The 19,960-nt window shown below is 41.8% G+C and overlaps 1 protein-coding gene across 1 annotated transcript; it reads right to left on the bottom strand.

Annotated features, from left to right (window-relative positions):
* Positions 1-560: 560 nt before the first annotated feature.
* Positions 561-19,612, bottom strand: vbp1 (von Hippel-Lindau binding protein 1). The gene is made up of 6 exons (XM_029760650.1): positions 19,486-19,612; positions 19,030-19,154; positions 18,658-18,724; positions 17,976-18,074; positions 2,198-2,336; positions 561-1,570 (listed from the first exon to the last, which is right to left on the bottom strand). The coding sequence occupies exons 1-6, from the start codon at positions 19,564-19,566 to the stop codon at positions 1,494-1,496; spliced, it is 588 nt and encodes a 195-aa protein (XP_029616510.1). The 5' UTR covers positions 19,567-19,612; the 3' UTR covers positions 561-1,493.
* Between the last annotated feature and the right edge of the window lie 348 nt (positions 19,613-19,960).

The raw sequence follows: 19,960 nt of genomic DNA, 5'->3' as shown, positions 1-19,960 counted from the left end.
TGTAACTTACTCACTCACCATTGTTCATAATCATTCATGATTATCCACAATCATGGTAGCATCAAAAGTAATGTAGAAGTGTTCAGAAATATTCTATTCTTATTTACAAAAGTGACAACAAAATGCAATACGTTCTCCATTAATTTCTATTGGGCACAAAATAATCTGAAACACAACCAAAACCAACTGAAAATGCATACAAACAAGTTTGTAGTCACAAGCTTGATGTAGTCACTGCGTGCTAGGAATATGGGACTAAATACCACACTAGACAAAATTTAAGACTATAAATGAATTTGTCCAAAAATGGGGGGGATTAGATACCGTTTAGAAATGAATGCACTTCATGTAAGATATGAAAAAAAACTCAAATATAGGTGACATTCTGTAGTCTCCTCATATCAAACATTTGATATCAAATCTAAAACACTGGAATATAGAGCCAAATTAAGTTGTAGCTTTAGCCAGACTACCACCCTGCCTGTGAGAGGTGAAGTTAGCGTAAAATGTCTGAGCATGCGCAGTCTAACATGTTTCATGTCACCCACACAGGACCACCATGTAAAGTTTATTTTTTGTAATTTATTTGTATCACTCAAGTGTCTTAATGGATACAACATGACAAATAAATACATTGAGGAAGAGGACAGAGGAGCAAACAAGACAGGAGGAAGATAAAATCAACAAAACAGGCAGGTGGTAGCAGAAGAGCGACAAGAAAGCTGAGAAGTTGTCTAAAATGGCACCCTATTACCTATACATAGTGCGCTACTTTTGACCAAGACCGGTAGGCTTTTGGTCAAAAGTAGTGCACCATATAGAGAATAGGGCACCATTTCAGGCTCATGCAGGGAGTAAGGGACAACAGAGGAGAGGAAAGAGGGGCATGGAACAACCGTCTGAACATTCTGAATCCGGAGTGCACCATTTTGACATCACACACTCATGAAATCATATCAGAGGAAGGTTTCCGCTTTGACTGGTGAGCTGTTTATCCTCCTCGCTCCCATTTCCTGCTCAGTGAGGATTATGGGTAGTAGCGCAGGGTGTTCCGAAAGCAAAACAAGTTCCCAAACTAGTACACAGTGAAGATCATTGTCAATAACAGATTGAAAAATAAGCTACACGACAGATCAAAGAAAAAGACAAAACAGCGAGAGGAGAAAGTGGAGGACAGTGAAAACCTAGAGTTGCAGGCAGTCAAAAAATATGAGTGCTTAATAATAGTAATAACATCATACAAAAAACTGCTGTAGTAACTTCTGTTTTGTCTTTTTTTACTTGAAAAAATAATTTTAAAAAGTAACAAATCAATAGAATAAAGCTCGGCCTGAGTCCCAAATGGCATCCTATCCCGATAGAGTGCACTACTTTTGATGTTAAAAGTTAACTATATAGGGAAGAGGACACAGATTTGTACTGTAGAGACTAGAGATGTGAACATAGACATGGAGTTTGGGTGGGTTGCGGGGGTGGGAGGACGTCCCTATTTCTTAAGACTTCTCGACTGATTTGAGGAGGTTGTCCTTGCTCCTTCTCTTTACGTCCCAGTTGTAGACTCGTGCCATATCTGAGAGGGGCAATGGGTTAAGGATGATACACATCTCAGTCTATGAAAGTTAAGTTGTCCAGTACTTTCATAAGGAGAGTACCACGCCTTGTGTTTGCATGCCATGCGGCATCTCTAATTTAGTTGTTAGAGCACCCAACACTATCTTTAACAGTCTATCAAAACAACAGTACTTACCCCAACAGTTTGAACAAGATAAAATTGCCAACGTTAAGTATGTACCTCATCAGTTTCAATGTGTTTTCTCCTGGTTCGTGCCTACTGAACACAGACTTGCATTCCATGCCTTGACACAACCGTCTGCCACAGCCGTCACCTGTCAAACGCCAGCACCAATCACCTCAGCCTTACCAGACCATAAAACTGTCCTAATGGTAAAACCAGCAGACATTTCAGCTCCCAAAAACCTGGGCCTATAACCCTATAGTCTCTCCGAATAGAAGTGTTGATCTAGGATCAGTTTTGCCTTTTAGATTATAATGAATGGACAGGGAGCGGGGGCACCTGACACTATGAATTCATGTCCAGTTACACGTCCCTGATTCAAACATTGTATCACAGATTTTTCTCCATTCTCCAGGCCTGTTAAATGCTAGTCCCTGGGCCTATATTTAGGCATAAGGATACTGACTTCGGTGGTGGTAAACTGGTCTCGCAGGAAGTCCAGGTCTTCTTCCAAGGAGTCCAGGTTGCGTGACGCGGTCGCCAGATTCTTCTCCAGCAGAGACTGGGCTTCGTTGATGTCGTACTCCAACATCACATTGGCCTGGTAGAGCAGAGGGGATGGAGGGAAGCGAGGAAACGTGAGTGAGCAACATATAAACAGTAAACTTCAATAGTGCTTGCTTTTATTCTATGTCATCCTCCAACGTCACATTGGCCTGGAAGTGGAGAGGCGGAGATGAAAACAGAGTAGGGGGTTAAGAGTGAATGATAAAGTAAACCGCAGAGACTGGGCCTCCTGCATAAACTTCCGCCGTATCTTACTTATTGTTAATTTACAGACGTACGATATACCAGGTCCCAGGGATGGCTCTGCTGACTCAGGAGATCTCCACTGAGTTAGGTAAATATGCTTTTTGTTTTTTTGCACTTTACTTGTAGAAACATCTCCAGGGATTTCTAAAATTGGATGAATTGATGCCTCTAGGGCAGGGATGGGCAATTCCAGTCACGTGGGGACGGAATGGTGTCACACACCCCCCCTCCCCCATCCATAGCACACACAGCAGATTAAACTATACTGAACAAAACATTAAAATGCAACAGTTTCAAAGATTTTACTGAGTTACAGTTCATAATGAAATCAGTCAATTGAAATAAATAAATTAGGCCCTAATCTATGGATTTCACATGAGTGGGAATACACATGACTGGGAATACAGTAAGTTGGTAACAGATACCTTCTTTTTAAAGGTATCTGAGACATCTGTGGCATTGTGTTGTGTGACAACTGCAGAGTGGTCTTTTATTGTCCCCAGCACAAGGTGCACCTGTGTAACAATTAGGGTTGCAAAGGGCCTGAAACTTTGGGAAATTTCTGGAAATTTTCCTTGGTTAGTTAAACCCTGGAATTTGGGGAATTTTGCTTAAATTCATGAAAAAAAAAAAAAAAAGTGCTTATACCAGTGAACCTTTTTTGTGGGATACACATAAGGAAATTCTAGGTCTTGTGGCACATTTTGGTTAACTATCCCCAATTCAATGGAATTGCAACACAGTACTACACTGTCTGAGCCAACATGCTTTCTGGTAAGTTTTGATTACAATACTGGGTGGGTGAATATATTTTCTATGACATACATGATTTTTTGTTAACAAGCAAATAGTAGCCTCCACAAAGTGTGTTTAAATCATTTCTAACTTGTTAACAATTTCTGCTACTTAGTTTTTGCTACCATGTGGGTTTCAGCTTGCTTGAGCCTGCTAACTGAGGAGTGTTAATTCATCTGTTTCCATACATGTTTCATTTTAAAACATTTATCTTACAAAGGAGTTGTTTAATCTAACTGCTTAACTATTTATCAGTACATGGAATTGTATTTGTTTTTTTTACAAATTGTTTTCTAATCTTTACAGGAAAATGCCACGGGGACTATTTGATGTGTGGAGACATTTCACTACAACTAATGTAGAAGGAAAAGCTGTGTTCATTTGCAAATACTGTGCCAAATCATATGCGAAGAATGCAACAAAGATGCAGAATCATCTGGCCAAGTGCATAAAGTTCCCTCAGCACTCACAACCTCTGACAAAAGACCCTCTATTTCTATTCGAGGTGAAAATGATGAATCAGACACCTTATCGATTGCAACAGCTCATGGTCCTCCTGGAATCAGAAGTTTTTTTGACTCAATGGAGGAACGTAGTCAGAGAAATGCTGGTGAATGTCTTGCTAGAGCTGTGTAAGCAACTGGTTCACCTCTGATGCTCACTGGCAATGTGTATTGGAAGAGATTTCTGAATGTTCTTCGCCCAGCATACACCCTTCCAACCAAACATGCTTTATCTACTCATTTGCTGGATGCAGAGTTCAACATAGTTCAAGTGAAGGTCAAGCAAATCATAGAGAAAGCAGACTGTATTGCAATCATCTCTGACGTGTGGTCGAATGTCTGTGGGCAAGGAATAATTAACCACATCATCTCCACCCCTCAACCAGTATTCTACAAGAACATAGACACAAGGGACAACAGACACACCGGTCTCTACATTGCAGATGAGCTGAAGGCAGTCATCAAGAAGGTATTTGCACTGGTGACAGACAATGCTGCGAACATGAAAGCTGCTTGGTCTAAAGTGGAGGAGTCCTACCCTTACATCACACCCATTGGCTGTGCTGCTCATGCATTGGATCTGCTCAAGGACATCATGGCACTGAAAACAATGGATACACTCTACAAGAGAAACAAGGAAATGGTTAGGTATGTGAAGGATCATCAAGTTATAGCAGCAATCTACCTCACCAAGCAAAGTGAGAAGAATAATAGCACCACATTGAAGCTACCCAGCAGCACCCATTTGGGTGGTGTTGTCATCATGTTTGACAGTCTCCTGAAGGGAAAGGAGTCTCTCCAAGAACTGGCCATATCACAGTCTGCCGATATGGACAGCCCAGTCAAGAGGATCCTCCTGGATGATGTATTTTGGGAGAGAGTGGTAAGCAGCCTGAAACTCCTGAAACCTATAGCAGTAGTCATTACGCAGATTGAGGGAGACAATGCCATCCTGTCTGATGTTCAGACTCTGCTTGCAGATGTAAGAGAAGAAATCCGTACTTCCTTTCCCACTTCACTGTTGCTCCAAGCAGAGGAAACTGCAGTTCTGAAATATATCAAAAAGCGGTAAGACTTCTGCCTGAAGCCCATACACGCCGCAGCGTACATGTTGGACCCCAAGTATGCTGGCAAGAGCATCCTGTCTGGTGCAGAGATCAACGAGGCCTATGGTGTCATCACTACCGTGTCTCGCCACCTTGGCTTGGATGAGGGCAAGGTTCTTGGCAGTCTGGCGAAGTACACATCCAAGCAAGGGCTTTGGGATGGAGATGCAATAGGGCAGCCGTGCCAACATATCTCATCAGCCGCCTGGTAAAAGGGACTTTGTGGATCTGAGACTCTTTCCCCTGTTGCCTCCGTCATCCTCCAAATCCCACCAACATCAGCCGCCTCAGAGCGCAACTGATCCTTGTTTGGGAACACATACACCAAAGCACGTAACAGACTGACCAATACAAGGGTTGAAAAATTGGTGGCCATTTGGGCAAATTTTAGGCTTTTTCAACAAGGTTGGAAAGTGACAGTGGAGATGAGGCCTCAGAGTCTGATGTTCAAGACATGGACATTGAAGCGGTCCAGGGAGCAGGACAACCTAAGCTTTAGTTTCTAGACTATTATTTTACAGATGTATGTTGAAAACATTTTTAGGAGATGCAATGGATCACTGGGGATCATTCAATATTCCCTTTCTTTTGTTGTTCAGTGAAATCAGCTCATGTGAAAAGTCAACTCATTGAATTAAAGTTCAATTTGTAACTAAATAGTTTTTAAAAATTCTATTGGAAGGATTTAATCATTTGCAATGCCTACTTATGATAAGGTAAAAGGTTTATGTTTCTGTCTTCATATGATATGGTAAATTTATTCAATGCAAAAAACATTGCATTTAAATTGTATTGATATTAATTTGCATATATTCCCACAGAAAGTTTCTACCTCTGAATATTCCCCAAAATGTGCAACCCTAGTAGTGATCATGAAGTTTAATCAACTTCTTGATATGCTACACCTGTCAGGCGGATGGATTATCTTGGCAAAGGACAAATGCTCACTAACAGGAATATAAACATGTGTGCACAAAATGTGAGCGAAATAAGCTTTTTGTGCATATGGAACATTTCTGGGATCTTTTATTTCAGCTCATGAAACATGGGACCTAGGGCTGTGCCCTACTAAACAAAATATATCTTGGTCTACCGAAAGTAGTTTGTTCTTTCGACCAATCAATTGGTCAACATACATACATACATACACACACTTTTTGTATTTTACCCCCTTTTTGCCTTGTCTCATCGCTGCAACTCCCCAACGGGCTCGGGAGGCAAGGGTCGAGCCATGCGTCCTCTGAAACATGACACGCCAAACCGAGCTTCTTAACACACACTAGCTTAACCCGGAAGCCAGCGGCACCAATGTGTTGTCAACTGACGACCGAGGTCAGCCTGCAGGCGCCCGGCCCGCCACAAGGAGTCAATAGAGCGCGATGAGCCAAGTAAAGCACCCCCTGCCAAACCCTCCCCTAACCCGGACGACGCTGGGCCAATTGTGCGCCACCCTATTGGACTCACGATCACGCGGGTAGTGATACAGCCCAGGCTCGAACCTGGGTCTGTAGTGTGCCTCTAGCACTGCGATGCAGTGCCTTAGACCGCTGCGCCGCTCGGGAGGCCCTGGTCGACATTTTTAAACGTGTATTTTCCGATATATACACACACCCCATGTGTTTTAATTAAATCTACTATATTTATTCAGCTTGTCTGATGCTTTAAGCTTACTGTTTGATGAAATAACACACAATGACTCAAGAGGGAGCCAGAGATCTAGATAAACAGAAGAAAAAACCTTAACTTGACCCAACCATTCTCCTCCCACTCCTGCTGGCTTTCAGATTCTGACATTACTCTCCTGAAGTTGCCGGTAATAGGCTACACGAGGAGTCATTTGGAATGCCAAGTTATCCTACCATTTCTAACGATCTGTGTGCCAGTTATGATTTTCATATGCACATTTTAGTAGAATAGTTTAAATTTAAAATGTCTTCATATCGCACAATTATTGTCATGTGGTTAAGCAAAATTATATCCAAATCTAAATGAAAATTATAAACCATTGCCAAATATGGAAAAATAGCCTACATAAAGCAAACAACTAAAAACATTGCAGACTGCTGGTAGAAAATATCCAGACAAAATAAATATCCTATAAATCACTTTGGCTTACATTGTTTATCTTCTTTGGTTTAGTTTTTAGCAATTTATCTCTTGGTTTTTGAGATATTTTCATCACGGCAGCATTTAGAGTTGTCCTTGTAGCCTAAACCAAAGTAGAAAAACAACAGTGTTTTGCACTAAGCACACTAAGTGTTCGGAGAAAATGAAAGCAACCCTGAAAAAGCACTCGCTTATTCTGCAATCAGACCAAAACATTGCACACCTCTTCAAGGAACCCCCACTGGTGGTCTATAAGCGTGGTCGCAATATTGGGGATAGCTTAGTGAGATCTGACCTGACCCCTGAGCCCATTCAGACACTTGACACCCATTCCAAATGGGAACTACAAATATGGCTCATGCGCAATAGCAATAAAAGCAATAAAAAACATTGCTCTTCAGACACCCACATACAGGTCGAAAGATCCCTGTTAAGGGTAGCATCTCAAGCAAGACAAAGGGAGTAATCTCTCTCATCACCTGCATATGTGGGAAAGTCTACGTAGGACAAACGAAAAGACAGTTAAAACGCATAGCTGAACACCTCAGCTCAATCAGGTGAGAACACTGACTATCAAGTAGCAACACACTTTGTTGAAGCTAACCATCCTTTCTCCTATACAGGCATTGAGCATGATGCTCTACCAAGGAGAGGAGGTAGCATTGAGTTCCTACTAGGGCTGAGGGGACCCTATAGTCTTTGGCTACATGAAATCTTTATTCATATAGCCAACATATTCATGCTTCGCCTATTCCTCTTTGATTTAGAAGATATTGTGGCACAAACATGCAGATTTAAGCCTCTACTAGTATTGGTATCAGGCTGTATTAGCTAGCTACGTTTGCATTGACTCACTACTTTTATTAGCTAACTAGCGATTAGCACGCTAACTAGCGATTAGCACGCTAACTAGCGATTAGCACGCTAACTAGCGATTAGCACGCTAACTAGCGATTAGCACGCTAACTAGCGATTAGCATTAGTGGTTAACACGATTTAGCTTAACTTGCTAAGAAAATACAAACTAGCTATTTGCAGATGTAAAAAAAATGCTAACTAATATTGTACTTATAGAACGCTTGGGGATTCATATGAAGATCAAAGTGGAAACAACATTTGTCATCAACATTGTTGCATGTGCTGTATTGACCATGCAGACTGAACGAAAGTGTCTCGTGGCCAAGCAGTAACAACATGCGCTCCTTGAGTGAAAGGGGGTGGGACTAGGTCTGTGTAGAAAGTGGCATGGAGAGAACGGTGAGGGTAGACTCAAGTAGCCAAGTAAACTATAAAAATGGACATTTACACACGCGTATTACATTTAACAAAATACCGTTATTATAGGTAAAGTAAAAACCCTAACTGGTCCGTGCATAAATACCGGCATATAGTAAAATACGGTATACCGCCCAAGGAAACATCACTTTGGTTCCTACAATGTCACAATAACTCGTCAATGGCATTTTCATTCTTTGTCATGTCAAACACTGTATTCAAAGTGCCCACTATTATTTATACTGCTCAACACTAAAACACTAAAATAAACACTAAAATAACACATCCTAGATCTGAATGAATGAAATAATCTTAAATACTTTTTTCTTTACATAGTTGAATGTGCTGACAACAAAATCACACAAAAATAATCAATGGAAATCCAATTTATCAACCCATGGAGGTCTGGATTTGGAGTCACACTCAAAATTAAAGTGGAAAACTACACTACAGGCTGATCCAACTTTGATGTGATGTCTTTAAAACAAGTCAAAATGAGGCTGAGGGATCTCCTCCCAGACCTGGACTAAAGCATCCGCCAACTCCTGGACAGTCTGTGGTGCAACGTGGCGTTGGTGGATGGAGCGAGACATGATGTCTCCTGCTCAATTGGATTCAGGTCTGGGGAACGGGCGGGCCAGTCCATAGCATCAATGCCTTCCTCTTGCAGGAACTGCTGACACTCCAGCCACATGAGGTCTAGCATTGTCTTGCATTAGGAGGAATCCAGGGCCAACCGCACCAGCATATGGTCTCACAAGGGGTCTGAGGATCTCATCTCGGTACCTAATGGCAGTCAGGCTACCTCTGGCGAGCACATGGAGGGCTGTGCGGCCCCCAAAAGAAATGCCACCCCACACCATGACTGACCCACCGCCAAACCGGTCATGCTGGAGGATGTTGCAGGCAGCAGAAAGTTCTCCACGGCGTCTCCAGACTCTGTCACGTCTGTCACGTGCTCAGTGTGAACCTGCTTTCATCTGTGAAGAGCACAGGGCGCCAGTGGCGAATTTGCCAATCTTGGTGTTCTCTGGCAAATGCCAAACGTCCTGCACGGTGTTGGGCTGTAAGCTCAACCCCCACCTGTGGACGTCGGGCCCTCATACCACCCTCATGGAGTCTGTTTCTGACCGTTTGAGCAGACACATGCACATTTGTGGCCTGCTGGAGGTCATTTTGCAGGGCTCTGGCAGTGCTCCTCCTGCTCTTCCTTGCACAAAGGCGGAGGTAGCGGTCCTGCTGCTGGGTTGTTGCCCTCCTACGGCCTCCTCCACGTCTCCTGATGTACTGGCCTGTCTCCTGGTAGCGCCTCCATGCTCTGGACACTACGCTGACAGACACAGCAAACCTTCTTGCCACAGCTCGCATTGATGTGCCATCCTGGATGAGCTGCACTACCTGAGCCACTTGTGTGGGTTGTAGACTCCGTCTCATGCTACCACTAGAGTGAAAGAACCGCCAGCATTCAAAAGTGACCAAAACATCAGCCAGGAAGCATAAGAACTGAGAAGTGGTCTGTGGTCACCACCTGCCGAACCACTCCTTTATTGGGGGGGTCTTGCTAATTGCCTATAATTTCCACCTGTTGTCTATTCCATTTGCACAACAGCATGTGAAATGTATTGTCAATCAGTGTTGCTTCCTAAGTGGACAGTTTGATTTCACAGAAGTGTGATTGACTTGGAGTTACATTGTGTTGTCTAAGTGTTCCCTTTATTTTTTTGAGCAGTGTATATTCTAACTATAGAATTATAATAAACATTCTATTGCCATGATTCCAAAAGTTCACCCAAGTGTTTTGATCTAAATGCAATTGCAACATTTGGTTAAAAATAAGGCCGAGTATTTTTGCAAAATATCGTGGCAGTGTGGAAATTATCTCAAATGAGCACAGGAAATGCAGAAATTGATGGAAATGCAGGATATTATTTTAGGTTGAAGTTGAATTGAACTGTATAAAACAATCCGAATGGAGTAAGACCCATTGAAATAACACACACATATATATATGCGTTTCCACCCTAGGGTCACACACTACTAATAGTAATCAAAAACATAAAATACTGTCAAAAATACCATATGATATTTTGGCCATATCGCCCAGCCCTCGATCCTTTGCACACTCGTGGCATTCTCTCAACAAGCTTCATGAGGTAGTCAACTGGAATGCATTTCAATTAACAGGTGTGCCTTGTTAAAAGTACATTTGTGGAATGTATTTCCTTCTTAATGCGATTGAGCCAATCAGTTGTGTTGTGACAAGGTAGTGGTGGTATACAGAAGATATTTGGTAAAATACCAAGTCCATATTATGGCAAGAACAGCTCAAATAAGCAAAGAGAAACAAAAGTTCATAATTCCTAAAAGACATGAAGGTCAGTCAACCCGGAAAATATCAAGAACTTTGAAAGTTTCTTCAAGTGCAGTCGCAAAAACTATCAAGCGCTATGATGAAACTGGCTCTCATGATGACTGCCACAGGAAAGGAATAACCAAAGTTACCTCTGCTACAGAGGGTACGTTCATTAGTTACCAGCATCAGAAATTGGAGCCAAAATAAATGCTTCACAGAGTTAAAGTAACAGACACATCTCAACATCAACTGTTCAGAGGAGACTGCGTGAATCAGGCCTTCATGGTCGAATTGCTGCAAACAAACCACTAAAGGATACCAATAAGAAGAAACTTGCTTGGGCCAAGAAACACGCGCAATGGACATTAGACCGGTGTAAATCTGTCCTTTGATCTGATTACTCCAAATAGGAGATTCTTGGTTCCAACCACCATGTCTTTGTGAGACGCAGAGTAGGTGAACGGATGATCTCCGCATGTGTGGTTCCCACCGTGAAGCATGGAGGAGAGGTGTGATGGTGCTTTGCTGGTGACAGTGATTTATTTCGAAATCAAAGCACACTTAACCAGCATGGCTACCACAACATTCTGCAGCGATACGCCATCCCATCTGGTTTGCGCTTAGTGGGACTATAATTTGTTTTTCAACAGGACAATGACCCAACACACCTCCAGGCTGTGTAAGGGCTATTTTACCAAGAAGGAGAGTGATGGAGTGCTGCATCAGATGACCTGGCCTCCACAATCACCTGACCTCAACCCAATTGAGATGGTTTGGGATGAGGGCAAAGGTTTGACTGCATTTGCCCATCCATGCTCTTGGACAATTCAAAAGGCTGATTGAGAATCTTTTTACAGAAGAATGTGTTTGTTTTCCATGATTGTGTTTTGCTTTGTGTATTAATGTGTATACAATAGTGGTGGGCGGGTCAGCTGTTTGTCCACCCGCAATTGTTAATAACTAGTGATGCACCGATATTTTTTTTTCTGATACCGATATTTTGCCCCAAAATACAATACCGATAACCGATAAACATTTTAGCAGCCTTTTAAGCATTCTAGTACAGTTAAATAGTTAACACACACCCACGCATCGGTCTAAGGCACTGCATCTACAGTCCCTGGTTCGAATCCAGGCTGTATCACATCTGGCCATGATTGGGAGTCCCATAGGACGGCGCACAATTGGCCCAGCGTTGTCCAGATTTGGCCGGGGTCTGCCGTCATTGTAAATAATAATTTGTTCCTGACTGACTTGCCTAGTTAAATAAAAGGTTAAACACACACCACAATGACCAAAAAGTTATTTTGCTGGCATTTAACTATGTCCCCATTACCAGTAAAACATAATCAAAACCTATTTCTTTCACTTACTTGCTGTGCTGTTTATATGTTTCATTCTCAACCAGGATTTCTATGAAATGGCGTTTGTGTCTTCGCTTGTCAAAAAATATACTATTTAAAACCTGTTGGGGCTAGCATTGAGAATTTTGGAAAAAATATGTGCCCATTTTTAACTGCCTCCTACACCAACTCAGAAGCTAGAATATGCATATTATTGTTCAGGTTTGGATAGAAAACACCCTAAAGTTTCTAAAACTGTTTGAATGGTGTCTGTGAGTATAACAGAACTCCTATGGCAGGCAAAAATCTGAGAAGGTTTCATGCAGGAAGTGGCCTGTCTGACAAGGAGTCGTTCTTCTTGCCTCTGTTTATTGAAGAGTAAGGATCTTAGCTGTAACGTGACACTTCCTAGGGCTCCAATAGGCTCTCAGAACCCGGGAAAAACCTGAACGATGACGAGGCAGCCTCAGGCTGAAACAGATTATCGCCTTTTCCAAGTGTCCCATTAGGTGACAATGGAATGAGGCGCGTGCGTGATTCGACCCCGTGGAGTATTTTAATTCGGCTGTTTAGCTTATTGCAGATTCCCGGTCGGAATATTATCGCGTTTCTACGAGATAAATGGCATAAAAATTGGTTTTAAACAGCGGTTGACATGCTTCGAAGTACGGTAATGGAATATTTAGAATTTTTTTGTCACGTTCTGCGCCATGCGCACGACCGTGATTTAGCATTCTGATAATGTCTAGAACGCAAGAACAAAACGTCGCTGATGGAACATAACGATGGATTATTTGGGACCAAACCTACATTTGTTATTGAAGTAGAAGTCCTGGGAGTGCATTCTGACGAAGAACAGGAAAGGTAAGAACATTTTTCTTATTGGAAATATGATTTTGGTGAAGGCTGAACTGGGTGGGTGTCTAAATAGCTAGCCCGTGATGGCTGGGCTATGTACTTAGAATATTGCAAAATGTGCTTCATCCGAAAAGCTATTTTAAAATCGGACATATCGAGTGCATAGAGGAGTAATGTATCTATAATTCTTAAAATAATTGTTATGCTTTTTGTGAACGTTTATCGTGAGTAATTTAGCAAACTGTTAGTAAATTCCCCGGAAGTTTGCGGGGGGTATGCTTTTTCTGAACGTCACATGCTAATGTAAAAAGCTGTTTTTTGATATAAATATGAACTTGATTGAACAGACATGCATGTATTGTATAACATAATATCCTAGCTGTGTCATCTGATGAAGATCATAAAAGGTTAGTGCTGCATTTAGCTGTGGTTTGGGTTTATGTGACATTATATGCTAGCTTGAAAAATGGGTGTCTGATTATTTCTGGCTGGGCACTCTCCTGACATAATCTAATGTTTTGCTTTGAAATCGGACAGTGTGGTTAGATTAACGATTGTCTTGTCTTTAAATAGCTGTAAAATAGTCATATGTTTGAGAAATTGAAGTAATAGTATTTCAAACGATTCAAAAATCGCGCCACTGGATTCAGGTGGCTGTTACTGCGCCAGAGAGGTTAACACTATTTGACATGTCAAATAACACTATTTGAAGTGTCAAATAAGCTTGTTGACCAATCAGGACCTGAATATGACTGCAAGTCACAATAATTTAACGCGTTCATAAATTTTTTACATAGTTATTACACATTGATTACACCATCACTCGTATTTCATATGTCACAACGATTCATCGATACGTATGCTATGATGCTGGTAAAGTTGTCTCGCGCACCTACAGTGCTGGTCATAAAAAAAAAGCTAGCTAGCTCATGGATGCAAACAATGTTCTTCCCCAAAAACATAGCAAAACGACAATCTGTTTCAGTAGCTATATAGTTAGCTAGGTGTCATCATCTAAAATAACCCACATTTATAAGAGTTCTTGTTTGATTAACCTCTCTAGGCTAGGGGGCGGTATTTTCACGTCCGGATGAAAAGCGTGCCCAAAGTAAACTGCTTGCTACTCAGGCCCAGAAGCTAGGATATGCATATTATTAGTAGATTTGGATAGAAAGGACTCTGAAGTTACTAAAACAGTTTGAATGTCTGTGAGTATAACAGAACTCAGTTGGCAGGCGAAACCCCGAGGACAAGCCATCCAGGAAAATAAAAATTTGAGGTCACTCTTTTCAATGGTTTGTCAATGGGAATCTAGAATTCTAAGGCAGTTGCTTGCAGTTCCTATCGCTTCCACTGGATGTCAACAGTCTTTAGAAATTGGTTGATGTTTTTCCTTTGTGTAATGAAGAAGTAGCCCTGTTCAGAACGAGGGTCGAGTGAAGTGTACTGTTGTGGTTGAGGCGCGTAACCTGAAAGCACACTCCACTTTGTTTTCCTCCGGTATTGTACACAGGTTATCCCATCTTAAATTTTATCGATTAATTACGTTAAAAAATACCTAAAGTTGTATTAGGAAAGTTGTTTGAAATGTTTGGACAAAGATTACAGGTAACTTATGAGATATTTTGTAGTCATGTTGCGCGAGTTGGAACCGGTGTTTTTCTGGATCAAACGCGCCAAATAAATGGACATTTTGGATATATAACGACGGAATTAATCGAACAAAAGGACCATTTGTGATGTTTATGGGACATATTGGAGTGCCAACAGAAGAAGCTCGTCAAAGGTAAGGCATGAATTATATCTTTATTTCTGAGTTTCTTGTCGCGCCTGGCAGGTTGAATTATGATTGTCTGTGTTTGTTTGGTGGGGTGCTATCCTCAGATAATCGCATGGTTTGCTTTCGCCGTAAAGCCTTTTTGAAATCTGACACGTTGGCTGGAATAACAACAAGTGTAGCTGTAATTTGGTGTATTGCATGTGTGATTTCATGAAAGTTTAATATTTATAGTAATTTAATTTGAATTTGGCGCTCTGCCATTTCACCGGATGTTGTCAAATCGATCCCGTTAACGGGATTTGAGCCAAAAGAAGTTAATGGTGGTCAGACCATTGTGAAGCTAGCCACAATAAGGATTAGCCACAACAGTGGACTTTGCGGTTAGCTTTCAAAATGAAAGTATTCTACTATTTGTATCACTGTCAATTACATACTTTTATTTTGAAGGCAACCCGCAAATTCCACTATTGTACCTAATCAAATTGTGGCTAGCTTCACAACATATAACCCAGTCCGGTCGAGCCTCACTAGCCAGATGAAGCTAGCTGGCTGCTTATAACGTTAGCTTTGGGAAACAGAGTTAAGTAGCTGGCTAGCTATTTATTTTCATTAACTGAAGTTCAATTTCAATAGGCGAACAACAATACTTACTCACAAGGATTCCTAAATCATTGCTAAGAATAATGAAAATGACTGCAGTTTCTACTGGTCACTGTTTTCAGGCTGGTTGTATTGGTGTTAGCTAGGTACCAAGCTAAAGCTAGCTACCACAGAAGTTGCGGTAGAACAAATTATGCTTTATTACCAACGCGGTATTGTAAACACATCGTTCATGGCCGGGGTTTGCTTGTTTGCAGACTTTTTTGTACAGCTTTGACAGTGCTACTGTATCTTTGACGCGCAAAGACCCAAACGGCGTTCCATAGTATGCATGTCGTGAAGCTAATAGCAGTGACGCTATTACTGTGTAACTCCGGTAGGGCAACAACGGAAAAATAGTGCACTCGGTAGTGTTAACAGGTGCTCGACCAGTCGGCGAATGCCAACATCACCCACGACAGTGAATGGTTGATTGTCAAGGGCAATGAAATCCATTATCTAGACTAATGGATTTCACCCGAGTTGTCTCGCTGAAATGTTGTTACTCTTTCAAATGACTGCTCGACTTGTTGACTGCTCGATCCACACAGCAGACATTGTGGGCTAGTTGAGGAAAGCTGTGGTGCACGTATTGCACAGAATTTTACGTGGCGTCATTACGTCATGTACCTACGTTATTTAGGATAGCACGTCAGCTTTGACATCGGTTTTGCCAATCAGCGTTAAACTAGACATTGGCTGATACAGATGTTGGCATTTTTAGCTAATATCGGCCGATTCCGATATATCGTGCATCCCTACTAATAACCCATCTGAAACTGCCCGAATATATGTGATAAGTGAAAATCTGAGGCCCGCTAATATAGAAAATAAGCTGTCAGACTTTTTCGCACCAATTTCATGATATCCAATTGGTAGTTACAGTCTTGTCCCATCGCTGCAACTGCCGTACGGACTCGGGAGAGGCGAAGGTCAAGAGCCATGCGTCGTCCAAAACACGACCCTGTTCGCTTAACCTTGAAACCAATGCGTCGGAGGAAACATTATCTAGACCGAAGTCAACGTGCATGCGCCCGGCCTGCCACAAGGAGTCGCTAGAGCGCGATGGGACAAAGACATCACGGCAGGCCAAACCCTCCCCTAACACAGACAACGCTAGGCCAATTGTGCGCCGCCTCATGGGTCTCCCGGTTGCGGCCGGCTGCGACACAGTCTTGGATTTTTAGCCTCAAGCACTGCAGTGCCTTAAACCACTGCGCCACTCGGGGAGCCCTTTGGACAGTGGATGACGGATATTTATTGCCAGATTTCAATATGTTTCTGCTTATAATTTCCGACATTTCGTTAGGCTACTTGTTAATGAACTTGTCTATAATTAGATACATGCAGCTTAAATTCTCTTATGTCATTATATGTAGCACTAGAAGACCAAATAAACCCTTGCTCACCAGAAAGAATGCTTCAATCTAGTTGACATTAGTAAAGTTTTCTGTTATCTCTGCTTCTTTTGTGGAGCAAGATGCTTAGGGACTGGGGAGAAAATGCAATAACGAATAAAATGGGAAAGATTTTTTGTGCATAATTTCCAAATTACACTGAACAAAAATATAAATGCAACATGTAAGTGTCAGTTCCATGTTTCATGAGCTGAAATGATGCCAAAGCTTATTTCGCTAAAATTGAGCATAACATTTGTTTAAATGCCTGTTAGTGAGCATTTCTCCTTTACCAAGATAATTCATCCACCTGACAGGTGTGGCATAGCAAGAAGCTAATTCAACAGCATGATCATTACACAAGTCCACCTTGTGCTGGGGACAATAAAAGGCCACTCTGCAGTTGTCACAACACAATGCCACAGATATCTGCAAGTCAACGCGCTCCACCCCCTGTCCCAGATAAAACCAAAAAATAGAGACAATACAATCTTATATCAACGATGTTTGGACAGGTTGATGGGACTGTGTGTCATTTCAGACGTCGCCCAATCCTATTAGCGCCTCAACAGCCATCACACATAACATAGCCGGTACTGCCATGATCCTCTTCTACCACTTCACCAAATCTTTTGGCTTACGCACTAATGCCAGATAGCCTAAAATAATTAAAGAAAAACCTCAATGTAGCCTGTAGATATACACTGAGTATACCAAACAGAGTATACCCCCCTACCCCTTAGCCCTCAGGAGAGCCTCAATTCATCACCCAAAACCAAACATGGAGTCCATGTTTTTCTCACTTCGCGTGCACACCGGTTCTTGTTTCACACCCGTTTGTCTAGCTAATTAGCCTCGCAATATGGGTACCATGCTACCGCAGACGGGAAGTAAAGGAAATGTATTGGCGCAAAGCCAGAAGAAAGCATTGACATCCATATTAGATTACAGATTTGGGGAGGGGTGTAACATCTTAAAGGTGGATTTAATAGCTTCTTGTTCACTGCTTAGCGATGCAATCGGCAATTCTTCAATTGAAACACTCTACAATTCTATGGATGTTGCAGTCAGGTACTGTCATTTGACCATGACTTAACTCACACGATGTTGCTATGGAATGCCCTTAGACCTAGACTCATTCATTAAGTAATAATCAGAGGTCTAATATTGGGCTAACCTCACTGATAAGGAGTGGGCTCCATAAATAGGGAACAAGTGATCACATAATACCAAACAATGTTACTTAGGAACACGACATGTAGTAGTACTCACCCCTAGCCACAGACAAACTTTGTCGGTGGGCGGGACTGATGCCTTGCAGTAAACGTTGTCAGCCAATAGGAAGTGTGTCTCCATAGGTTCTGTGGTTTCCTATAGGATGAGGGATATGAAGAACAAACAAAGCAACTCAACACCACATACGGTGCACTCCACTGATCGTGAATGCAGTTAGTGCTCAACAGCTTATAGTGATCAAATTGTCCTACAAGGATGTAATCACTAATACCCCTTTCAGACAGAAGATGTGGTATAGTACCTGTAAAATTATAAGGCAATGTTTATATGACCCCCTTTCAAACAGCACCTTATTTACTACTCTTATACATATCAGTGGGTAACTGGCAAATTAAGAGGGGTAAGGGGTGTTAAACCATGGGGGGTGTTTGCATTACAAATTAGGGAGGTATCAAACAACGGAAATGTATTTACCTGCAAAAAATCTGAGAACCATTTACAGACCTGATACCGGTATTTCGGTTACAGTGTCTGTGAAAATGCAGGAATCATGACTAGGTCTTTAGGTGGTTTTTCATTGCCCATGTTTTTTACCCTCTACCCCACTCAGATATACCAAAAAGTAGGTAAAAAGAAGCAGGCATGGTAAACCTGTGGGATCTTTGTCGGTCTATGAAAAGGGTATAAGAGGAGAGCACTGACTGCACTGTATGTTTACCTTCTTCTTCTGCATGTGTCGTAGGATTTCTAAAGTCTGCTTGATCTGTGGGATCTGGCTTTTCAACCTGGGTACAGCAGACAGAAACACCATAGAAGCAGACGTGTAACACTCACATATTTATCCATCAAAAACTCTGGGTCATCCTATCAGCTAAATAAAGCTAATGATATCACCTCAGAAGACAACACAATAGCACACTAGTTTACGAGTTTGTAGATTGGCAAGTTCCTCTCTTCTGGGAATAATAGTAGCTAAACTTGATACAATGGAACCAATGGAATAGTCCAACACAGGCAAACTAAATCAAGCATTTTGCTGTTTTGACATTTGACTAGTTACCGTTAATAACTTATGCTGTATATTAGTTACCTTTGTTTCTTCTGAGCCAGGTTGAGCTCCATGTATTTATATTTCTGGTACTGCTCATCCAGTTTTCTCAAGACGGCGTCTGCAGTGTCGTTCCCTGGTTGCTTCATAAACGACTCGACATCCTCCTACAACGGTTGACATAACGTTAGCTAACTCGTAACCTAGCTAGTTTTCAGACGAGTCATTCACACAGCATAGTAAACTTATTGTGAACAAACAAGATTGCTGAAAAAATGCCGTTTCATTGCATTTGGATGACAATATACATTCGATAGATAGTTAGCTAGGCCTAATAGGCTTCCTAGGCGTAATTTCCCTAAAAGGATGTGAATGAACATAACTAGCTAACATTCGTGACAGGCTAGCCTAGAGGCTGGACAACGTCAATTACACATTCGAGAGTATTATTTCATATAGTATAATGGCCACAATGTATATAATTAATATTTTACACACCACAAATATTGCTTCGGGGATTCCGAGATGTTTTTTCTTTGTCGCCTGTACGGCATTGCAGCTCTCTATGGTCGTCGCCATCTTGGAAAAGACTCAACTCCCTCCTTCGTTACGTAGAAAGTTGGGCGTTACCGACTGAAGAACTTGCCAGTCTTGAAAGCTTGAGACGAGTCCTTGTCGGTGCAAAGAGTGGTCATAAATGCGAAAGAAATGCGGCCAAATCTGAACATTTGCGAGAGAGCCAGAGTCTAACTCGGACAAAACTGGTAGGCCTAAACTCTGCACAATTGCCAGGTGAAAAGCAGCCTTTTATTGTGAATAATTTACTCAAACACTTGAATGAGAAAAGGCTGACATGAAAACTGGTCAACTTAACACATACTATGGGTGAATAACCGCTTATTGTAAGGTCTACACAATGTCTCCCCCTTGTGGGAGGAAGAATAATTTGGTAACTTTATGACCAGTATTTCTT

Source organism: Salmo trutta, chromosome 8 (assembly GCF_901001165.1).
Source record: "Salmo trutta chromosome 8, fSalTru1.1, whole genome shotgun sequence".
Taxonomy (NCBI): domain Eukaryota; kingdom Metazoa; phylum Chordata; class Actinopteri; order Salmoniformes; family Salmonidae; genus Salmo; species Salmo trutta.
Note: the sequence above shows the minus strand (reverse complement) of the source record. Positions and strands in the feature narration are given on the sequence as shown.